The sequence below is a fragment of the Apis florea genome, unplaced genomic scaffold, assembly GCF_048593485.1.
Source record: "Apis florea isolate Af1SG1 unplaced genomic scaffold, ASM4859348v1 contig_2201_pilon, whole genome shotgun sequence".
Lineage (NCBI taxonomy): Eukaryota > Metazoa > Arthropoda > Insecta > Hymenoptera > Apidae > Apis > Apis florea.
This window is the reverse complement of record NW_028256542.1, coordinates 656,963-672,113: the sequence shown is the minus strand read 5'-3', so window position 1 is coordinate 672,113 and position 15,151 is coordinate 656,963. Positions and strand designations below refer to the sequence as shown.

At 25.5% G+C, this 15,151-nt stretch overlaps 4 protein-coding genes across 8 annotated transcripts; 1 reads left to right on the top strand and 3 right to left on the bottom strand.

The window, feature by feature from the left end:
• Positions 1 to 82: 82 nt before the first annotated feature.
• Positions 83 to 1,923, bottom strand: LOC147658514 (sperm-associated antigen 7-like). Its single transcript, XM_086917434.1, has 5 exons — positions 1,138 to 1,923; positions 991 to 1,058; positions 826 to 914; positions 395 to 735; positions 83 to 313 (listed from the first exon to the last, which is right to left on the bottom strand). Exons 1-5 carry the CDS (start codon positions 1,250 to 1,252, stop codon positions 189 to 191), a joined length of 738 nt encoding a protein of 245 aa, XP_086773560.1. The 5' UTR covers positions 1,253 to 1,923; the 3' UTR covers positions 83 to 188.
• On the bottom strand, positions 1,496 to 4,682 carry LOC147658513 (uncharacterized). 2 transcript variants are annotated; one of them, XM_086917432.1, is made up of 8 exons: positions 4,598 to 4,682; positions 4,279 to 4,319; positions 3,655 to 3,771; positions 3,325 to 3,566; positions 2,880 to 3,260; positions 2,507 to 2,687; positions 2,150 to 2,365; positions 1,496 to 2,030 (listed from the first exon to the last, which is right to left on the bottom strand). In XM_086917432.1, exons 2-8 carry the CDS (start codon positions 4,285 to 4,287, stop codon positions 1,791 to 1,793), a joined length of 1,386 nt encoding a protein of 461 aa, XP_086773558.1. In that variant the 5' UTR covers positions 4,288 to 4,319; positions 4,598 to 4,682; the 3' UTR covers positions 1,496 to 1,790. The 2 variants fall into 2 exon arrangements, with proteins under 2 accessions (XP_086773558.1, XP_086773557.1); XM_086917431.1 differs by lacking the exon at positions 4,598 to 4,682 and having other exon boundaries at positions 4,279 to 4,335.
• LOC100863724 (lethal (2) 34Fd) lies at positions 3,655 to 8,150 on the bottom strand. Of its 3 annotated transcripts, none has more exons than XM_086917399.1 (12): positions 7,905 to 8,119; positions 7,769 to 7,814; positions 7,479 to 7,693; positions 7,274 to 7,410; positions 6,963 to 7,175; positions 6,623 to 6,851; positions 6,093 to 6,512; positions 5,729 to 6,020; positions 5,015 to 5,234; positions 4,800 to 4,896; positions 4,598 to 4,707; positions 3,655 to 3,771 (listed from the first exon to the last, which is right to left on the bottom strand). In XM_086917399.1, the coding sequence occupies exons 1-11, from the start codon at positions 7,968 to 7,970 to the stop codon at positions 4,606 to 4,608; spliced, it is 2,037 nt and encodes a 678-aa protein (XP_086773525.1). In that variant the 5' UTR covers positions 7,971 to 8,119; the 3' UTR covers positions 3,655 to 3,771; positions 4,598 to 4,605. The 3 variants fall into 3 exon arrangements, with proteins under 3 accessions (XP_086773525.1, XP_086773526.1, XP_086773523.1); XM_086917400.1 differs by lacking the exon at positions 3,655 to 3,771 and adding an exon at positions 4,303 to 4,319; XM_086917397.1 differs by lacking the exon at positions 3,655 to 3,771 and having other exon boundaries at positions 4,535 to 4,707; positions 7,905 to 8,150.
• Positions 8,151 to 8,541: 391 nt separating this feature from the next.
• On the top strand, positions 8,542 to 13,961 carry chic (profilin chickadee). 2 transcript variants are annotated; one of them, XM_012484906.3, is made up of 3 exons: positions 8,542 to 8,879; positions 12,291 to 12,560; positions 13,437 to 13,961. In XM_012484906.3, exons 1-2 carry the CDS (start codon positions 8,769 to 8,771, stop codon positions 12,558 to 12,560), a joined length of 381 nt encoding a protein of 126 aa, XP_012340360.1. In that variant the 5' UTR covers positions 8,542 to 8,768; the 3' UTR covers positions 13,437 to 13,961. The 2 variants fall into 2 exon arrangements, with proteins under 2 accessions (XP_012340360.1, XP_003692613.1); XM_003692565.4 differs by having other exon boundaries at positions 8,560 to 8,879; positions 12,291 to 12,572.
• The last annotated feature ends 1,190 nt before the right edge of the window (positions 13,962 to 15,151 follow it).

The following is a 15,151-nucleotide window of genomic DNA, read 5'->3' as shown; positions in this document are numbered from 1 at the left end:
GTTTCTATCACAGGCACATAAAATAATATTAATATATACATAAAATAAGTAAGTGCATGTATTACAATCAGTAAAATATGAATAACTTTGCATTTAAACATTTAATTTTATCATATTATTAATCTGAAATATTTACAAGTTAGAAATTAAATAAGTATTAAATATTTTACATAATTTTAAACATTATTTTATTTTATAGTTTCATCTTGATGGTTTGACTCCTTGATACTCATTTCCAATTTTCTTTTCTTAGCCCGTATATCTGCTAATGTTTGTTCTATACTTCTTTGATCTTTCTTATTTTCACTAGGAACTAGAATAAATATTAATTAAATAACCAAATATATTTAACAAATATATATATATATATCTAATAACATAATTGTTTATTTACCACAACCATAACTACTATTAGCTTCTGTTTTTCTAGCTGCTTCTAAAGCAGCTTCCTTTCCAATTAAATGTTGATATTTATCTTTATAATAACTATTTGGTACAAAATTATCTTTTCGTTTTTTGGGTTTAGTAATAGCCTCTTCCTCTTCTTTGGCTCGCCTTTCTCTCTCCTCTATTAATCTTTTTGCTATTTCTTCATTCCATTCTTCTCCTCTGCGAAGTGCATTTAACTGATCTTCAGATGGAGCATGTTCTCTTTTAAAAATCACAATATGACGGTCAATGCCTTCTTCACCAAATGAATATGCCCATATATTTGCTACTTCAGCAACATCATGTCTATAAGATAATAAAACATCAAGGTATCATTCAATTATAATTAAAATTAATAATTAAAATGATTGTTTTTTTTATATTTTTATAATATACATTATACTCCTATAAATTTGATCCATTGGTGGAAATTTGTATTCCTTTGCATTGTCATCTTGAAGAAATTTATTAATTTTCTCTTCTACCTGAATCAACATAAAAGAAATAATACACATATAACCTCATTTAACAAAAATTGAAATATAGACGCAAAATTTAAACCTTTTCTCGAAAAATTTTTAATCTTTCAGCTTCTGCTTTTTGATGCTTCTGATACTCCTCTTTTTGCTCTATGTAATAAAAGTTATTTTATAAATATTAAAATAATTAATTGATCAATTATAATATAGGTTAATTATTTTAACTAACTTTTCATTAAAGCCTTTTGTCTGTCACTAATTGTAGGAGGTTTATCCATTGAATTAAGAATAGATCCTAGTAAATCCATGATTTTTAAGTATAATGAACTAAAATAAATTTGCATATACGAAACGAAAAAATTTCGGAAACAAATTTTTCCTTATTACGTTTAGTTTTATCAGACGCAACAGCACGATAATACTTAGCAAATTCTCAATGTATTAGCCAATGACAATTGATTTCATATAAATATGCTATTGGCTTAATACTCATTAACAAAAACAAAAAAGATATGATATATATTAATTTAATGATAATATTTATTAAAAAAATAAAAATATTTATTAAAAATAAAAATAATCAAAAATTGGAAATAAATTAGATATATTTATTATAATAAATATACATATTTAATTATATGTAGAATTTAATAAAAAGTTAATAATTCAATGTTAACTTTTTTTTTAATACAAGTTTTCTCTTTGAATATAATTATAGTAATGATTAATTTAAATTAATTTTAACATGAATTATAATTTCTAGATAATGAAGATATAAATGTTACTCTGATTTAAAATATGATCAATTACATATATATATAAAATGAAAAATATACAAAAAAATATTTGGTATAATTAGATTTATCAAAATATAAAAAATAATTAAAAAAATTGACATTGTCCTAATGTAAGGATCAAGATACTGCCTATAGTTAGGAGAAGACAAAGGTATCTACCCGTAATTGGTACTCTGAAGAGTTTAGCGCACATTTTTAATGACGATGTATACAAAAGTATAGTATCAAGGTCTTCACCTGGAGTGCTTTGATATACGAATGGTCTAATTCGTACTTCGTGTCCGATACTTTGAATCATAGAACAAGCAGCAGTTAAACGAGCTGCCTATTAAAAAAACAAAAGAAATTCAAATGTTCTTTTTTTCATTTCGAATTTTTGAATTTTTGAATAATATCAAATATATAAGTGTTTATTTTGATCGTATTTTTTATAGATAAACATACCTGAATAAAGGGAGCTATTGATATTAAAATCCAAAGAACTACATTTATTATACCAATCCAAGTAACATGATTATTTTGCATATCACTATTATCATACTGAAGCAACCAAACAATACTAGTGGCTGCCCATGATAAATTTACAATTGTGTAAATACATACTGCTAATCCTAATTCATCATTGAAATATTTCAATAATTTTTTAAATTCACTAATTTCCTGTAAAGTAAATGCAAAGACCTGAATTGTATTCTTCTTTTTCTTATTCTTTTGTTTTTAATTTTTTAATTTTAGTTTTATTTTTTTTTTATCAATTATAAATTAAAAGAAATAGTTATTTATAAAAGTAGATATACAAACCCTCATCCAATCAATAGGAGATAAAGTATGATAAAGTAATTTTCCACGAAGGAAATATAAATGTGCTAGTAGAAGTTGTCCTTGCAAACAATAGCTAGTAATAATTGTTCCTTGAACCATATCATGCCATAATGTACAGACAATTAAAAGTATCTTCAATATTATTTTTACTTGATTTGGACTATACACAAAATAAATTTGAAAGAAACATAAAATTTTAACAATACAAAAATAATTACTTTAAATGAAATGTTTCAATGTTTCATGTTTCAAAATATGAAATTAAATATAGTTTAAAAATGAAAAAAATGAAATAAAATAAATTTTAATTATTATATTTTATATTAAACAAAAATTTTATGTAAAAAATTACCTGTATTCTAACCATTGAAATATAATACTTTCTTGGGCCATTAACACATTTACTGTAATTAATGCCATAATTATCCATACAAGACTCAATGCTATAAATAACCACAGTATCCATACAAGTTTTCTTTGATTTCCACGATTTGCAGGATTAGATGATAGAAGAAATGCTCTTTCCATTAAATTTTGTAATTGTTCATTTTCTTTAATTCGAAATAGATATATAGTATATAAGTATGCAATTAAATGTAAAATACTGGGAACTAGATAACTAAATATAACATTTCCATAACAAATAACTTTTTCTGAATGTTGCTTATTGCTTATGTTGGATGTCATTTGAAATTTCAAAGACATTGTTTTATAACAAAAGCCTCTATCTCTTCTGAAAAATTAATTACTTAAATACTTAATAAAAGTTATATTAAGAATACTATATTAGATATTACCTAAAACATGCCATATATTGTAAAATATATCCAATACACATAAATATTGTGACCTGAAAAGTATGAAGATTTCCAAAAATACAATAACAAGAACATCGTTGTGAATCATCATTACTCATTGGTTTTAAACCCATTATTCCTAATAATGTCAAATATGGTTTTAGTATTTTATGTTTACAATAATGAAGTACTGCAGATGTGTTTAATATTTCAAAATTTGGCATTTCTGTGATTTCACCAACCTATCAAAAAATAAAAATTATAATGTATAATGACATATATGACATTATATATTTACATATTAGGATGAAAATTATTAAATAATCTTACTTCTGTACTTTGCATTTGTAAATCTGATAATCCAGATGGTGTAGATTCTTGTACTGTTTCTTCATGATTTTGTTGAGGAGGATCTTTTCCATTCTTTGATTCATTATGTGAACTTGCCTGTAAAGAATAACAATCAAAATATAATTAAAACACATAAAATAATTTTGTCATTTAATTTTACAATATTAGAAAATTATTAAATTATTTATAATTATTAAAAAAAAAAGTTTAAAATAACAATATAATTGTTTTTTTTTAAATATAGATTTTATAATCCATTAAAATTGAAAATAAAATAAATAGTTAAATTATAGATTTAGAGAATTAACGATTTAAATCTAGATATAGACAAATCAAAATAAACAATACTTATTATATAATAAATTATAATAAATAAAAAATAAAAATATAATAAATAATAAAATAAAATATAAAAAATAAAAATAATCATTTTGGATTTCTCTTTAAACAAATATATTAAATGTTAATTTTATAAATTAAAATTTAATAGTAAATTTACGGTAAAATCGGTATATCATATTATATTTATTACATTATGTGATAATCTATATATGTAATTAATAAAAAAAAAAAGAATTAAATTAAATATAATACAGAACTTACTAATGTCATTTTTCTTGACAAACGAATACGATACTTTTGAACTTGAAAAGAAAACATTTGTATCACTATTTCGTATGATTCACCCTAATGTATGAATTTCATTATATCACTCTTTTGAGATGACACTTCACCTCTGTCAAGATATCTACATACATCGCGTCAAAATAAATTATTTTATTCAAGCTATAACTAACTTCTAGTACAGGATGACACCAAGGAATATAAAAAAAGTTGTTCTTCAAAATAACAATGATAATAATATAAAGATATTTTGTTTATTAAAAAAAAATAATTATTTAATATTTAATAAAATAATTACAATAAATATTAACGTTTCATCCTTTTCAAAATTCCTGCTGGTCTTAATAGATGTTTATATCCTTTTCCATGTCTCTCCACATGTAATTTTCTTCGTCCTGTTTGTTTATTCTGTAAATAAACATAGATATAAGAATAGATTATAGATATATATATATATATATATATATATTTTCAAAACGTATGTATACATGTATATATACCTTTCCACTAATAAAAGTTATTTCTCTATTTCCACGAGAAGCAGAAATTTTAATATCATCCGTTTCATGACTCTTCAGTCTTTCTCCTAAAGTAGTCCTAAAAAAAAAAAAATAATAATGATAACAATGATAAAAAAATTCAAAAGTTTATATTAGATGTTTAGGAATTAATATTTTTTAATCACATATATACATATATATAATAATATACATACTTATTTTGTTTCTTTGCTATAGGTTTTGCATCTTTGAATTCTACATTTTCTTTAATTTCATAAAGTTGAGGTTCATTTTCAATATATTCATTATTATTTTCTTGTATTCGTTTTTCATTCTTCTTTATCAATCGATATTGATTTTTCACTTCTTTAACCCATAATTTTTCATCTTCTGAACTACTATCATCATGGATAAAACTTTCATCTGAACTATTATCTAAAAATATAAATTTTCTTATTGAATTAATTAAATACTATTTTTATTCCATTCAAATCAATTTTCTAATATTTAATCTAAATTTGATATCTATCTATCAATTTTATCAAAATTCTTCTTTTCAAAAATCTTATCAATTTTATCAAAATTGATAATATTGAATAATGTTTCAAATGAAAATTAAATAATTTCAAATAGTATATATTTAATGTAATTTTATGTTGAATGTAGAGAATATATGAAAATTAATTGTTTTTTCAAATAATATCATATAATTTCTTATATTAATCGATATGCAAGTATATGTATAAATTACATAAAAAAAGACTTAATCATTACTCTTTGAAATTATTCTATTCTATTCTATTTAAAACATTTTTTAGTATTATCAACAATCTTGTAGTTGTTTTAAAAATAAATAATTTAAATTTAAAAACGAAACAATATATATATATATAATACATATGTAATAAATATATCTATATTCATATAACCATAATGTTCGTTTTCCACATTATCAATTTCTATTCTTTCTTCCATTTCTTTTTCAGCTTCTTTAGCCTTTAGCTTCTTTGCCTTACTCTTACTGAGTTGTGAAATGACAGGGTTTAATAATAAGTATTCTTCCGAAGTTTTGTCTACTTGAAAATCTGGATTAGTAAATAATTCTTTGAAACGTTCATCTGTTAGAAGATTAGAAGAACTTCTTTTCTTTTTTTTCTCATTTGTTTCATTATCCATTAATTTTAATGCAAGTTCTTTATTTACAATTGGTATTTTTTGAATCTATAAATATATATAAATATATATTAAAAACATCAAATAAATTATATTATAAAGTAATAAAATATTCAATACCTGTACTCTACTACTGCAAGTTTCTTCTATTTTTTGTTGTATTTTTTTCTTTTTATATTGTTCAAATTCAAATGGTTTCATTACATCTCTTGCTTTTCTATATAATCGCATATCTATAAAGTAACCATGCATGTAAGCTCTAAGAAGATTGGTGCCTTTTAAATGTGAAAGACCTAATTCATCCAAATCTTTCTCAGTTACAAATTTATAATCATCATAGATTATTTCATAATTTAATTCTTCTAGTTCTTCTGTAAGATTATCTAGAAAACTGCACCACGAAGGAGCTGGACCAAGACTTGGAACATAGAATGTTTGTATTTTTGTATGTTCATTAGCAATTAAAAGCATTCCTGTGTTTGGTATAACACACATATCATTAAAATCATGTTGTGCTTCTATAGATGTATATAATTTACCCTGTAAAATATTATTTTAATATTTAAAAATAAATATTATTGTTATGTATTGTTTTCTTTTTCACATTTTATTATTGAGTATTATAGTATTGAATCATAAATTTTATTTACACTATTTTTTTCCCATATTTTTACTATGGAACTATCCATAGAATAAACTATATCCATTTTCTTATGGAATTCAATATTTTTAACAGGCAAACCATACATATGATCTTTTATTAAAAATGGTTTGTTTGAACGAATATCATATAATAATACTTGTCCAGTTGATGTGCCCACTCCAAATGTTAAACTTCCTTGAAATTTTAAACTAGTAATTGCAGGAATTTTTTCTAATCTAAATAATAATAGAATAAAAATTTTATTGTTATAAAACAAATATTATTATAAAAACTATATTTGAAAATAATATAAAATGTTGACATAATTGACATAATGTATATCTTACTTGTTATCTTGATTAATACAATGCAAAGCACAATCTAAAGTACCAACTTTATTTCTAGCACGAGGATCCCATGCTTCTATTGTTCCATCTTCTGTTCCAATAACAAGAAGATGATGTATAGGATTTATTTCACATTTATTTAATGATGATGCCTCTGTTAAAAAAGACTGTAAAAATTGTCCTCTTTCAAGATTTATTCTATAAATCTCGTTACTGTAACAAATTATATACATATTGCAAATTAATGAAATACATTTTGATTATTTAAACTCTTAACTAAAAATTATAACTTAAAATATTATGCACCAAACCTATCTCCGACAACAAAAATATCACAAGATGGATAATGATATTTCATATCCCTTCCAAAACGAGGTACTCTAAGTATGTAATATTTTCCATGAGCAACATGAAATTGAATACTTCTATCACAACATAAAAATATTAACTAAAAATAAAAAAATAATTAGATATTAAATTTAATTATGAAAATATATATATAATGAAAATACATACTTTACTATAATCATCTGATAGTATCTCAAAAGTAATAGCTTCAGAATCAAAACATCTTTCAAACTTTAAAGATAGATTCTTTACATCAAAACATTTAACACGTGGTTTATATATACCTGTTGCTAAAATATATTGTCCATCATTTGTAACTTTGATAGAAGTACTAACACCAGGCATATCAAAATCTTGAATAAGTTCAATTCGACGTCGTATATCTATTATAATATTATGATTATATGTATATTTTATCATATTATTATTACATTTGATAAAACATTTATGAAACTTACCAATATTTTTTTTTAATAAAGCACGTCTCTTTCGTTCAGATAACCACTGAAAAAAATTAAATGATGAAATAATGGAAATTATAAATATATAGTTATACGATGATTTATTTAAAACAATAAAAATAAAAAGATTTACCTCTGGAAGAGATTTCCCAGCACTTAAATTATATATTTTTACATTGTTTGGACAAGATACTTGCATTTTGAAAAGAGATTTAATAGTACTAAAATCTATTAAATTTATTATTCATATTCAAAATTAATTAAAAATTAATAAGCAAAGCACGTGTACAATTTTTCTTACAATGCAAAAATATGTATATATATGTAAGTATATATCATGAACCTATGTATATATATTTTTAGAGAAAGATGTCGCTATAACGTTCTTTGTTCTGTATAAAATATAAAAATGATTAAAGAGAATGATAAAGAATGAATGTTAATAAATTAAATAATAATCATTTTGATTATTGTTTTATTAATTGAAAAGTATTAATTTCAATATAAAAAAAATTAAAAATATATTAAATTAGCATTTGAAATCGATAGATATAGTTGCATAAAGATATAAAGGAATAGAAAATAAAATTTTTATAAAACAATAAAAATAATAAAAAATATTAGATAAAAATTGTATCATTTAATGTTAGATTTAAAAAGAGAAAAAGAAATATGAATATAATATATAGTTTTCATCAAAATAAGAAAAAACTTATTCTGATTTTTACATATTGATTGCAAAATCTAAAAGTTGGCACAACTGTGTAGTCAATTACCGGCCGGTCATCAAGAGTGGGGGAAATACGATCATCGGCACCCGTGAGTCTGGAGGGGCCAAGAGGGGTCGCTACAAACCACGAAGAGACGAGAGGAGGGGCAAGAGAGAAGTGTGGCCGGCGTTCAGCGCATATAGGTAGTCGTGAGAAGAGTCAGTCGGTGACGGGTAGTGTCTTTAGTGGCGTGGTGAACGATTGAATTGAGCCGCTTGTGTTAAAAAATGAGCTGGCAGGATTACGTTGACAAGCAGCTGCTCGCGTCTCGATGTGTTACCAAAGCTGCGATTGCAGGACACGATGGCAATCTTTGGGCAAAGTCTGAAGGCTTCGAAGTGAGTATATCATTCGACTAATGTCTCGCAAGCTTATTATTAGCTAGGCGACAAGAGGGAAAGTACGCACTGAATATATCTTGAAGAAATTTAGATATATAATAGCAGTAGTTTGTATTTGGTATTTTTTATTTCTTTTGATTTTCCTTTAAGCATTATTTATAACAAGTATCGAATATTTTCCATTTATTCAGACTTCAATCGCGTAGAATTGGATATATCTAGCATATAATATATTAATATGTAATGTATGTATTTATTTGTAATAGAATTTTATACGTGTTGGTTAAGTACGTACAAGTTTTAATATATTTTATTGGAACTGAAGTGAATTTTGCAAAATAACATAATATTATATACACATACACACATACCACCACCCACACTACCACACACGCACACACATACACACAATATATATAATAATAATATAATAGTAATTTTACCATGAATAATAATACCGTGTAATTATTAAGATAATTAGTTCTTCCAAAACAAAGAAATACACATTCTCGTGTGTTTAATAAATAGCAAAAATCGTTCAAGTTCCGCGTGTTGACCCGGCATGGTTGTTCCCTCGTGTTAGCGACGCCGGTTAGATTGTTTAATAATCCAAATTAAGTTATGGGATATAGTTGAAATTCATCATTATATAATATGCAATAATTGACATTTTTGAAAATCTCCAGAAATTTTGTCCACCGCCCAAATATGTCTGCAGCAAAGAGCCGGCCATCGTAGATGGTAATATTACTGAATCGATTGAAAAAACTAGTAATAGAATGAGTAAATATATATTTCTCTAAAAATTTTGAAAAAAAAATTCACTTGATACATTTAAAAAAGGAATCTGACAGGCTAGGGTGTGGCAATTTTTACTACAGAAAATTTTGCCTGGTCGAACTTGAATGGTTTTCGACTAAGTTTAACATGGCTGCCTGCCGGGCACGTTGCCACTGCCGCCCATAGAAATGGTGGCTCTTATTCTCAGTGGTGGCTTCTATTTTTTGTTGAAACTGATTCATACTTAAAATTTTTTCATTAGTTACAATGCACAGTAGCGAATATCTGAGAACTAACGAAAATTTGAACATTGATGTTTGTTACGAAGCATGACTCATTTCGGAAACGATTCTCTGTTATCATATATATATATATAACACACGTAGAAACGCCTACGTGTTCAATGCATCAATCTTCTTTCTCTTCTCTTTTCTGTTTTTAAAATATTTGTTGAATAAGTAAAAAATGAAATAAAGATTTTATTACGTATATGACATACGTCATATGATAATTTGTATTTTATACAATTTAAATTTTCAAGTATTATCTTAATTATTTAAGTGTATTTAATTATTAAATTTATTTGAATAATTAAATTTTTAATGTTTTATATTTTTTTCCATTAAAATTCTAAATTTAATATTAGAAAAAAGGATCAGGGACAGTTCTAGAAAAGTTGACTCTGATCGACGCGCCATCTGCATTACATTTAAAAAGCTTTTATGATCATGTCGGTAAAATTTAAGAGCCTTGAATTAGTCGTGTTAGTGAAATGAAATGATAGAGGTCAGTTAAGAATATTGAGAAAGTTTGAATAAGTGGATATTAAGATATGGGAAATTTATAGAAGTTAAATTTTTCTTTGAATATTTATTTGAATTTTGGTAGATATATTATAAACGCATTGTAAAATCTTTTTTTTAAGAATAAAATCTTTTTTTATTTTCATTAATCAATTGATAACATAGATTTTAAGATTATTTGTATAATCAATTATGATTTTACTATATTTGCAAATAGCCATCTTGAATTAAGACAAGATTAAAAATTAATTTTGAGAGTGCATAATTCGCAAATGACAAATTTCTGTCAAATGTGAACAAGCGCCTCAATGTTTCTGGGAAATAGCAATGCAAGTGTGAAGCGTGTTCGGTTACAAGGTAAAGCAGTTCTTTCTTGATTTCAAAGAAAGGTTCTATGCGGAGAGACGGTAAAACGTAGAGATAAAGGTCGCCAGCTGCACCGTGGCCTCGCACGCGCGCACACACTTTCCGGTTACGAATGCCAAAATGGCGATGCCGGCCGGGCAGCAACCTCCCACAGTACCGTACCTGGAATCGCGAAATGGTCGTTTTGGCGCCCGATCAAATTTCTAATAAAATCTTGTTATTTCATTTTATTTCTAATTTTAATCATTTATTTATTTGGAATTTACATCATCTTGAAAATATAATATCACTTAATTAAAAATGTTTTAATAATTAGATCATAAGATAATTAAATAATTAAATAAATAGAAATTTAGATTTAAAAACTTGAAAATAAAACAAATGAAAGAAAAAGAAAAAAAAGTAATATTTATTTTTATCTTGAAATGAATTTTTAATATTTTTTTGTTGTAATGATAATAACCTATATAAGATAGCAAATTTTTGGATAACAAAGACCATATTTAAATTTTTATTTTAAGTTATATAATTTAAATTTTAAAAAAGTTATATTGAATATTCATTATAATGAACAAAATAAACAAACAACTACTATTATATTTTTTCTTTTAGTAATTATATTTTATTTAAACATTTTTTTGATAGATTTGTATGTATAAATTATATATTTAATTTAATTCGAGATAATTTAAGAAGGAATCGTTAAAGTATGATAAACATTTGATTGTGTTTTTTAAATATTCTAGTTATATTTAGTTTTTCGTTAGAATTTTTTAAAGATTATTAAAAATTATATAATTATTTAAATGAAATTAAAACATTGTTTTTCAATATCGATATTAAATTATATTAAACGTTACAAAGTAAATTCTATCATTTATAAAGTAGATAACGATTGCAATTTAAATGTATATTGCAATTTTTCTTGTAATAATATAAAGCAAAAATTATAAAAAAAAAGTAATTATAAACGTAAATATTTTTAACATGATATATTTATAATTATTTATCGGATATATATATATATATATATTTTCTAATACAATTGAATTAAATATATTATTTACATTATTAGAAATCGAATAAATAATTAATCTATATTTTTATGATCATAATATATATTAAATTCTTTCTTTGTACGATATAAAAAAAATGGACTTCCATGAATGTTATGAATTAAATACAGATACAAATTCAAGTCCATAAAAGCACATATAATATAATGTAAAAAAATTATTTTTATGTTACATATTATAAAAATATTTAATATTACTTATTTTTATTGGTGCAATTGTATTTCCATTAAAATATTATTATGAAATTAAAACGGAATAAAATATGTTTGAATCATATATCAAATATAATAATTTCTCTCATTTTAGTCTAATTTTGATTTTATTTAATTACTTTATTTCAATTTATATTAAGTCAACAAACATATGACGATTTGTGTGTATAGGTAAGTAAAGAGGAGTTGACGAAATTGGTCCAGGGATTTGAAGAACAGGATATTTTGACGTCGTCGGGTGTCACCTTGGCCGGCAACAGGTACATTTACCTGTCAGGTACGGATCGAGTGATAAGGGCAAAACTTGGAAAAGTCGGCGTCCACTGCATGAAGACGACGCAAGCAGTAGTTGTCTCTCTTTACGAAGATCCTATACAACCACAGCAAGCCGCATCGGTCGTTGAAAAACTCGGGGACTACCTTGTGTCCTGCGGCTATTAGGTTAGTACATACGTATGTATCATTTGAGTATGGTGTTTTAGCATTGAATTTTTGTCACGTTTGTAGAGTAGTTTCTACGATATAATTGCGACGAAATAAATTAAAGTATTAAGTAGCGGTACCGATTAATAATTGTGTAACATACATTAAGTAGCATTTTATGCTTTTCAATAGAATGATTGAACTAAAATTGAAAGTATATGTTGAGCGATCCCGAGCTTAAGTTTTGAGTTCATATAACGTCAATTTGCTTGAACATATAAATGTTCAACATTTGATTTTATAATCTTATAATATGATAAGAGATTATTTATACGAGAGAATTTTGAATATGAATCCATATAAATTTTCGTAACAAGATAAATAAACAAACGGTGAAATTTACAAAATTTTTTTCCACACACGAATAAGAAGACATACATATAAGTATATAAGTCATTTTCGCATAATTTTAGTCGATCACTTTGGCTCGATGTATCAGTTTGCAATGATGACTAATCATAGACTTACGCGTATCCTTCGTTCTTGAATCGTGCATATTGCGTGCATATTGCGAAGTTCAGACAAATATTTCGTCCTTAAAAAAATGAACAATGCAAAAACAGCATAGATATATTTTTTCACATCGTGATATTTTTAAAAAATAATTAAATAAGAAGTAGCGATATAATGATCAAATACGAGATATAAAATTTTGCAATTAAATAAAAAATGACTTGACAAAAAATAATACAAAAAGTATATATACAAAATTTAAAATTTTTTATGTTTTTTCCTTTCTTCTTTTTTGTTCATATCAATTAAAATAAAAATTATACAATGAAATTAACAGTAAGGCATTTCCCATATTTTTTCTTTTTCTTTTTTTTGTTTCAGTAACCTCTGGGACCCAACATAAATATCTAATATTAATATTAAACGATCGATTATTTTAATGAACAGCGAATGGAATGCGTCATGCCGCACGAGTCGCGCCGGAACTGCCGCAAGCTTGCCGCGCGACATTCGATGAAAAGCAACAACTACATCAGCAACAACACCAGCAACACAGCTATCATATTCCAGTCGTCGTTCTCTCCTCTTCGATTCGGCTGGTCGACGTTCGAGGAACAAACGCAAGCGCTCATATATATGCGCAATAATTTTTGAAAAAACTCATAGGCATTTACTTGGAAAATGATCGCGCAAATTGTAATCGATGAGGTGCGGTCTTTTCATTGTTTTTGTTTCGACAGTAGCACTTATGTTTTGAATTTTTATTCCAATGTGTATTTACAATCGAGATGTCAATACTAACGACAGAATTCCAAAAACTTTGATGAAGAGAAAGAAAAAAATGCTTTTTTACAATTGAATAAAAAGAAAGAATAAAAAAAGAAATGAAAAAAATATAAACCGAAAGTACATGCAGTTTTACATTTATATACTCCATATAAACAATAAATATTTACTTAAAAGGTGATAGTGACCGGGAATAAATCAAATAAACAATCTTTCATTTGCGAACGATCGTGTGTCGATTCGTCGATGGAGAGAAAAAATACACGAGAAGCATGCATTAAATATAAGAAATAATGATAATAAATAATAGTAAACTATTGCGTGTTAGATTTACAGTCTTTGTAGAGAATGAAAGGATGTTAGAAATGGAGAGAAAGAGTGAGCGAAATATGAAAAGAATGAAAGGATAAAAAAAGAGAGTGAACGAAAGCGAGAAAGTATGTTAAAGAAAGTTTAAAGGGATAGAAACTGAAAATGGAAAGGGCGTGAAAGAAAAAAATGAATGATCGAGTAAGAAAGAAAAGAGTGTGAATGAGAATAATAAAGGAAAAAGGGAGGTAGCATGAAAGGATTGATTTTAAGGATTGAACGGCAAGAATCGTGAAACAAACAAGAAGCGGTTGTCTTAAGGTATGTTGGAGAGCGCAATAGAGATACAATATCGATGATAAAGAACAAGAAAAAGAAATATGTAAAAGCGACTACGTCGATAAGATAGTGACGGTAAGGAGAACGGTGCGGACGGTGCAGGCAAACGTGCGGCAGAGGGTGAAAAGGCGTGGATTGATACAATCCTGGCCGCCTCCCTCTCCCAGATCGATACAACCCTTTTAACTATTTACTCTCTTTAATATTGCTATGTGTAAGAAGAATAAAACAAACTGACAAGAGACGTGTCATTTATCGAGAAAGAAATAGAGAGGAACGGGGATGAGAACTGGAACGAGAGTCGAAGATATACACCAAGATAATATAAATATATAAATATGACATTCGAGCGCGCGTGGCATGCATACAAAACACAAAATATGATTGCAAAAGTTGAAAGAACTATACACGGAACAGAAGCATAATTAAATCGTTCGATCTTCATATTTTCATTTATTCTTATATCTTTATTTTTCTTTCCTTTTAAATGGTCAATATTTCTTATCAAAGATAAGAATTTTTTTTATCAAAGATAATATTAATTACGGAACTAGTTGAAAATTAAATATATTAAAATGCAACATTTAAATTTGGATCTATTAAAAGAATAGATTCCTTTAACCGTGTAAATGTTTCTCATTCGATTAATGCAGTCTTACACG

Excerpts from the sequence above, each read along its gene's own strand:
- LOC147658514 (XM_086917434.1), bottom strand. The coding sequence starts at position 1,252 with ATGCAAATTTATTTTAGTTCATTATACTTAAAAATCATGGATTTACTA. Across the intron at positions 1,059-1,137 it reads ACAAAAGGCTTTAATGAAAA|AGCAAAAAGAGGAGTATCAG; the intron begins GTTAGTTAAAAT and ends TTTATTACATAG. Across the intron at positions 915-990 it reads TAAAAATTTTTCGAGAAAAG|GTAGAAGAGAAAATTAATAA; the intron begins GTTTAAATTTTG and ends ATGTTGATTCAG.
- LOC147658513 (XM_086917431.1), bottom strand. The coding sequence starts at position 4,335 with ATGTTTTCTTTTCAAGTTCAAAAGTATCGTATTCGTTTGTCAAGAAAA. Across the intron at positions 3,261-3,324 it reads CAATATATGGCATGTTTTAG|AAGAGATAGAGGCTTTTGTT; the intron begins GTAATATCTAAT and ends TTAATTTTTCAG. Across the intron at positions 2,688-2,879 it reads TTTCAATGGTTAGAATACAG|TCCAAATCAAGTAAAAATAA; the intron begins GTAATTTTTTAC and ends TTTTGTGTATAG.
- LOC100863724 (XM_086917397.1), bottom strand. The coding sequence starts at position 7,970 with ATGCAAGTATCTTGTCCAAACAATGTAAAAATATATAATTTAAGTGCT. Across the intron at positions 6,021-6,092 it reads CTTGCAGTAGTAGAGTACAG|ATTCAAAAAATACCAATTGT; the intron begins GTATTGAATATT and ends ATATATTTATAG. Across the intron at positions 4,708-4,799 it reads TAACTTTTATTAGTGGAAAG|AATAAACAAACAGGACGAAG; the intron begins GTATATATACAT and ends GTTTATTTACAG.
- chic (XM_012484906.3), top strand. The coding sequence starts at position 8,769 with ATGAGCTGGCAGGATTACGTTGACAAGCAGCTGCTCGCGTCTCGATGT. Across the intron at positions 8,880-12,290 it reads CAAAGTCTGAAGGCTTCGAA|GTAAGTAAAGAGGAGTTGAC; the intron begins GTGAGTATATCA and ends TTGTGTGTATAG.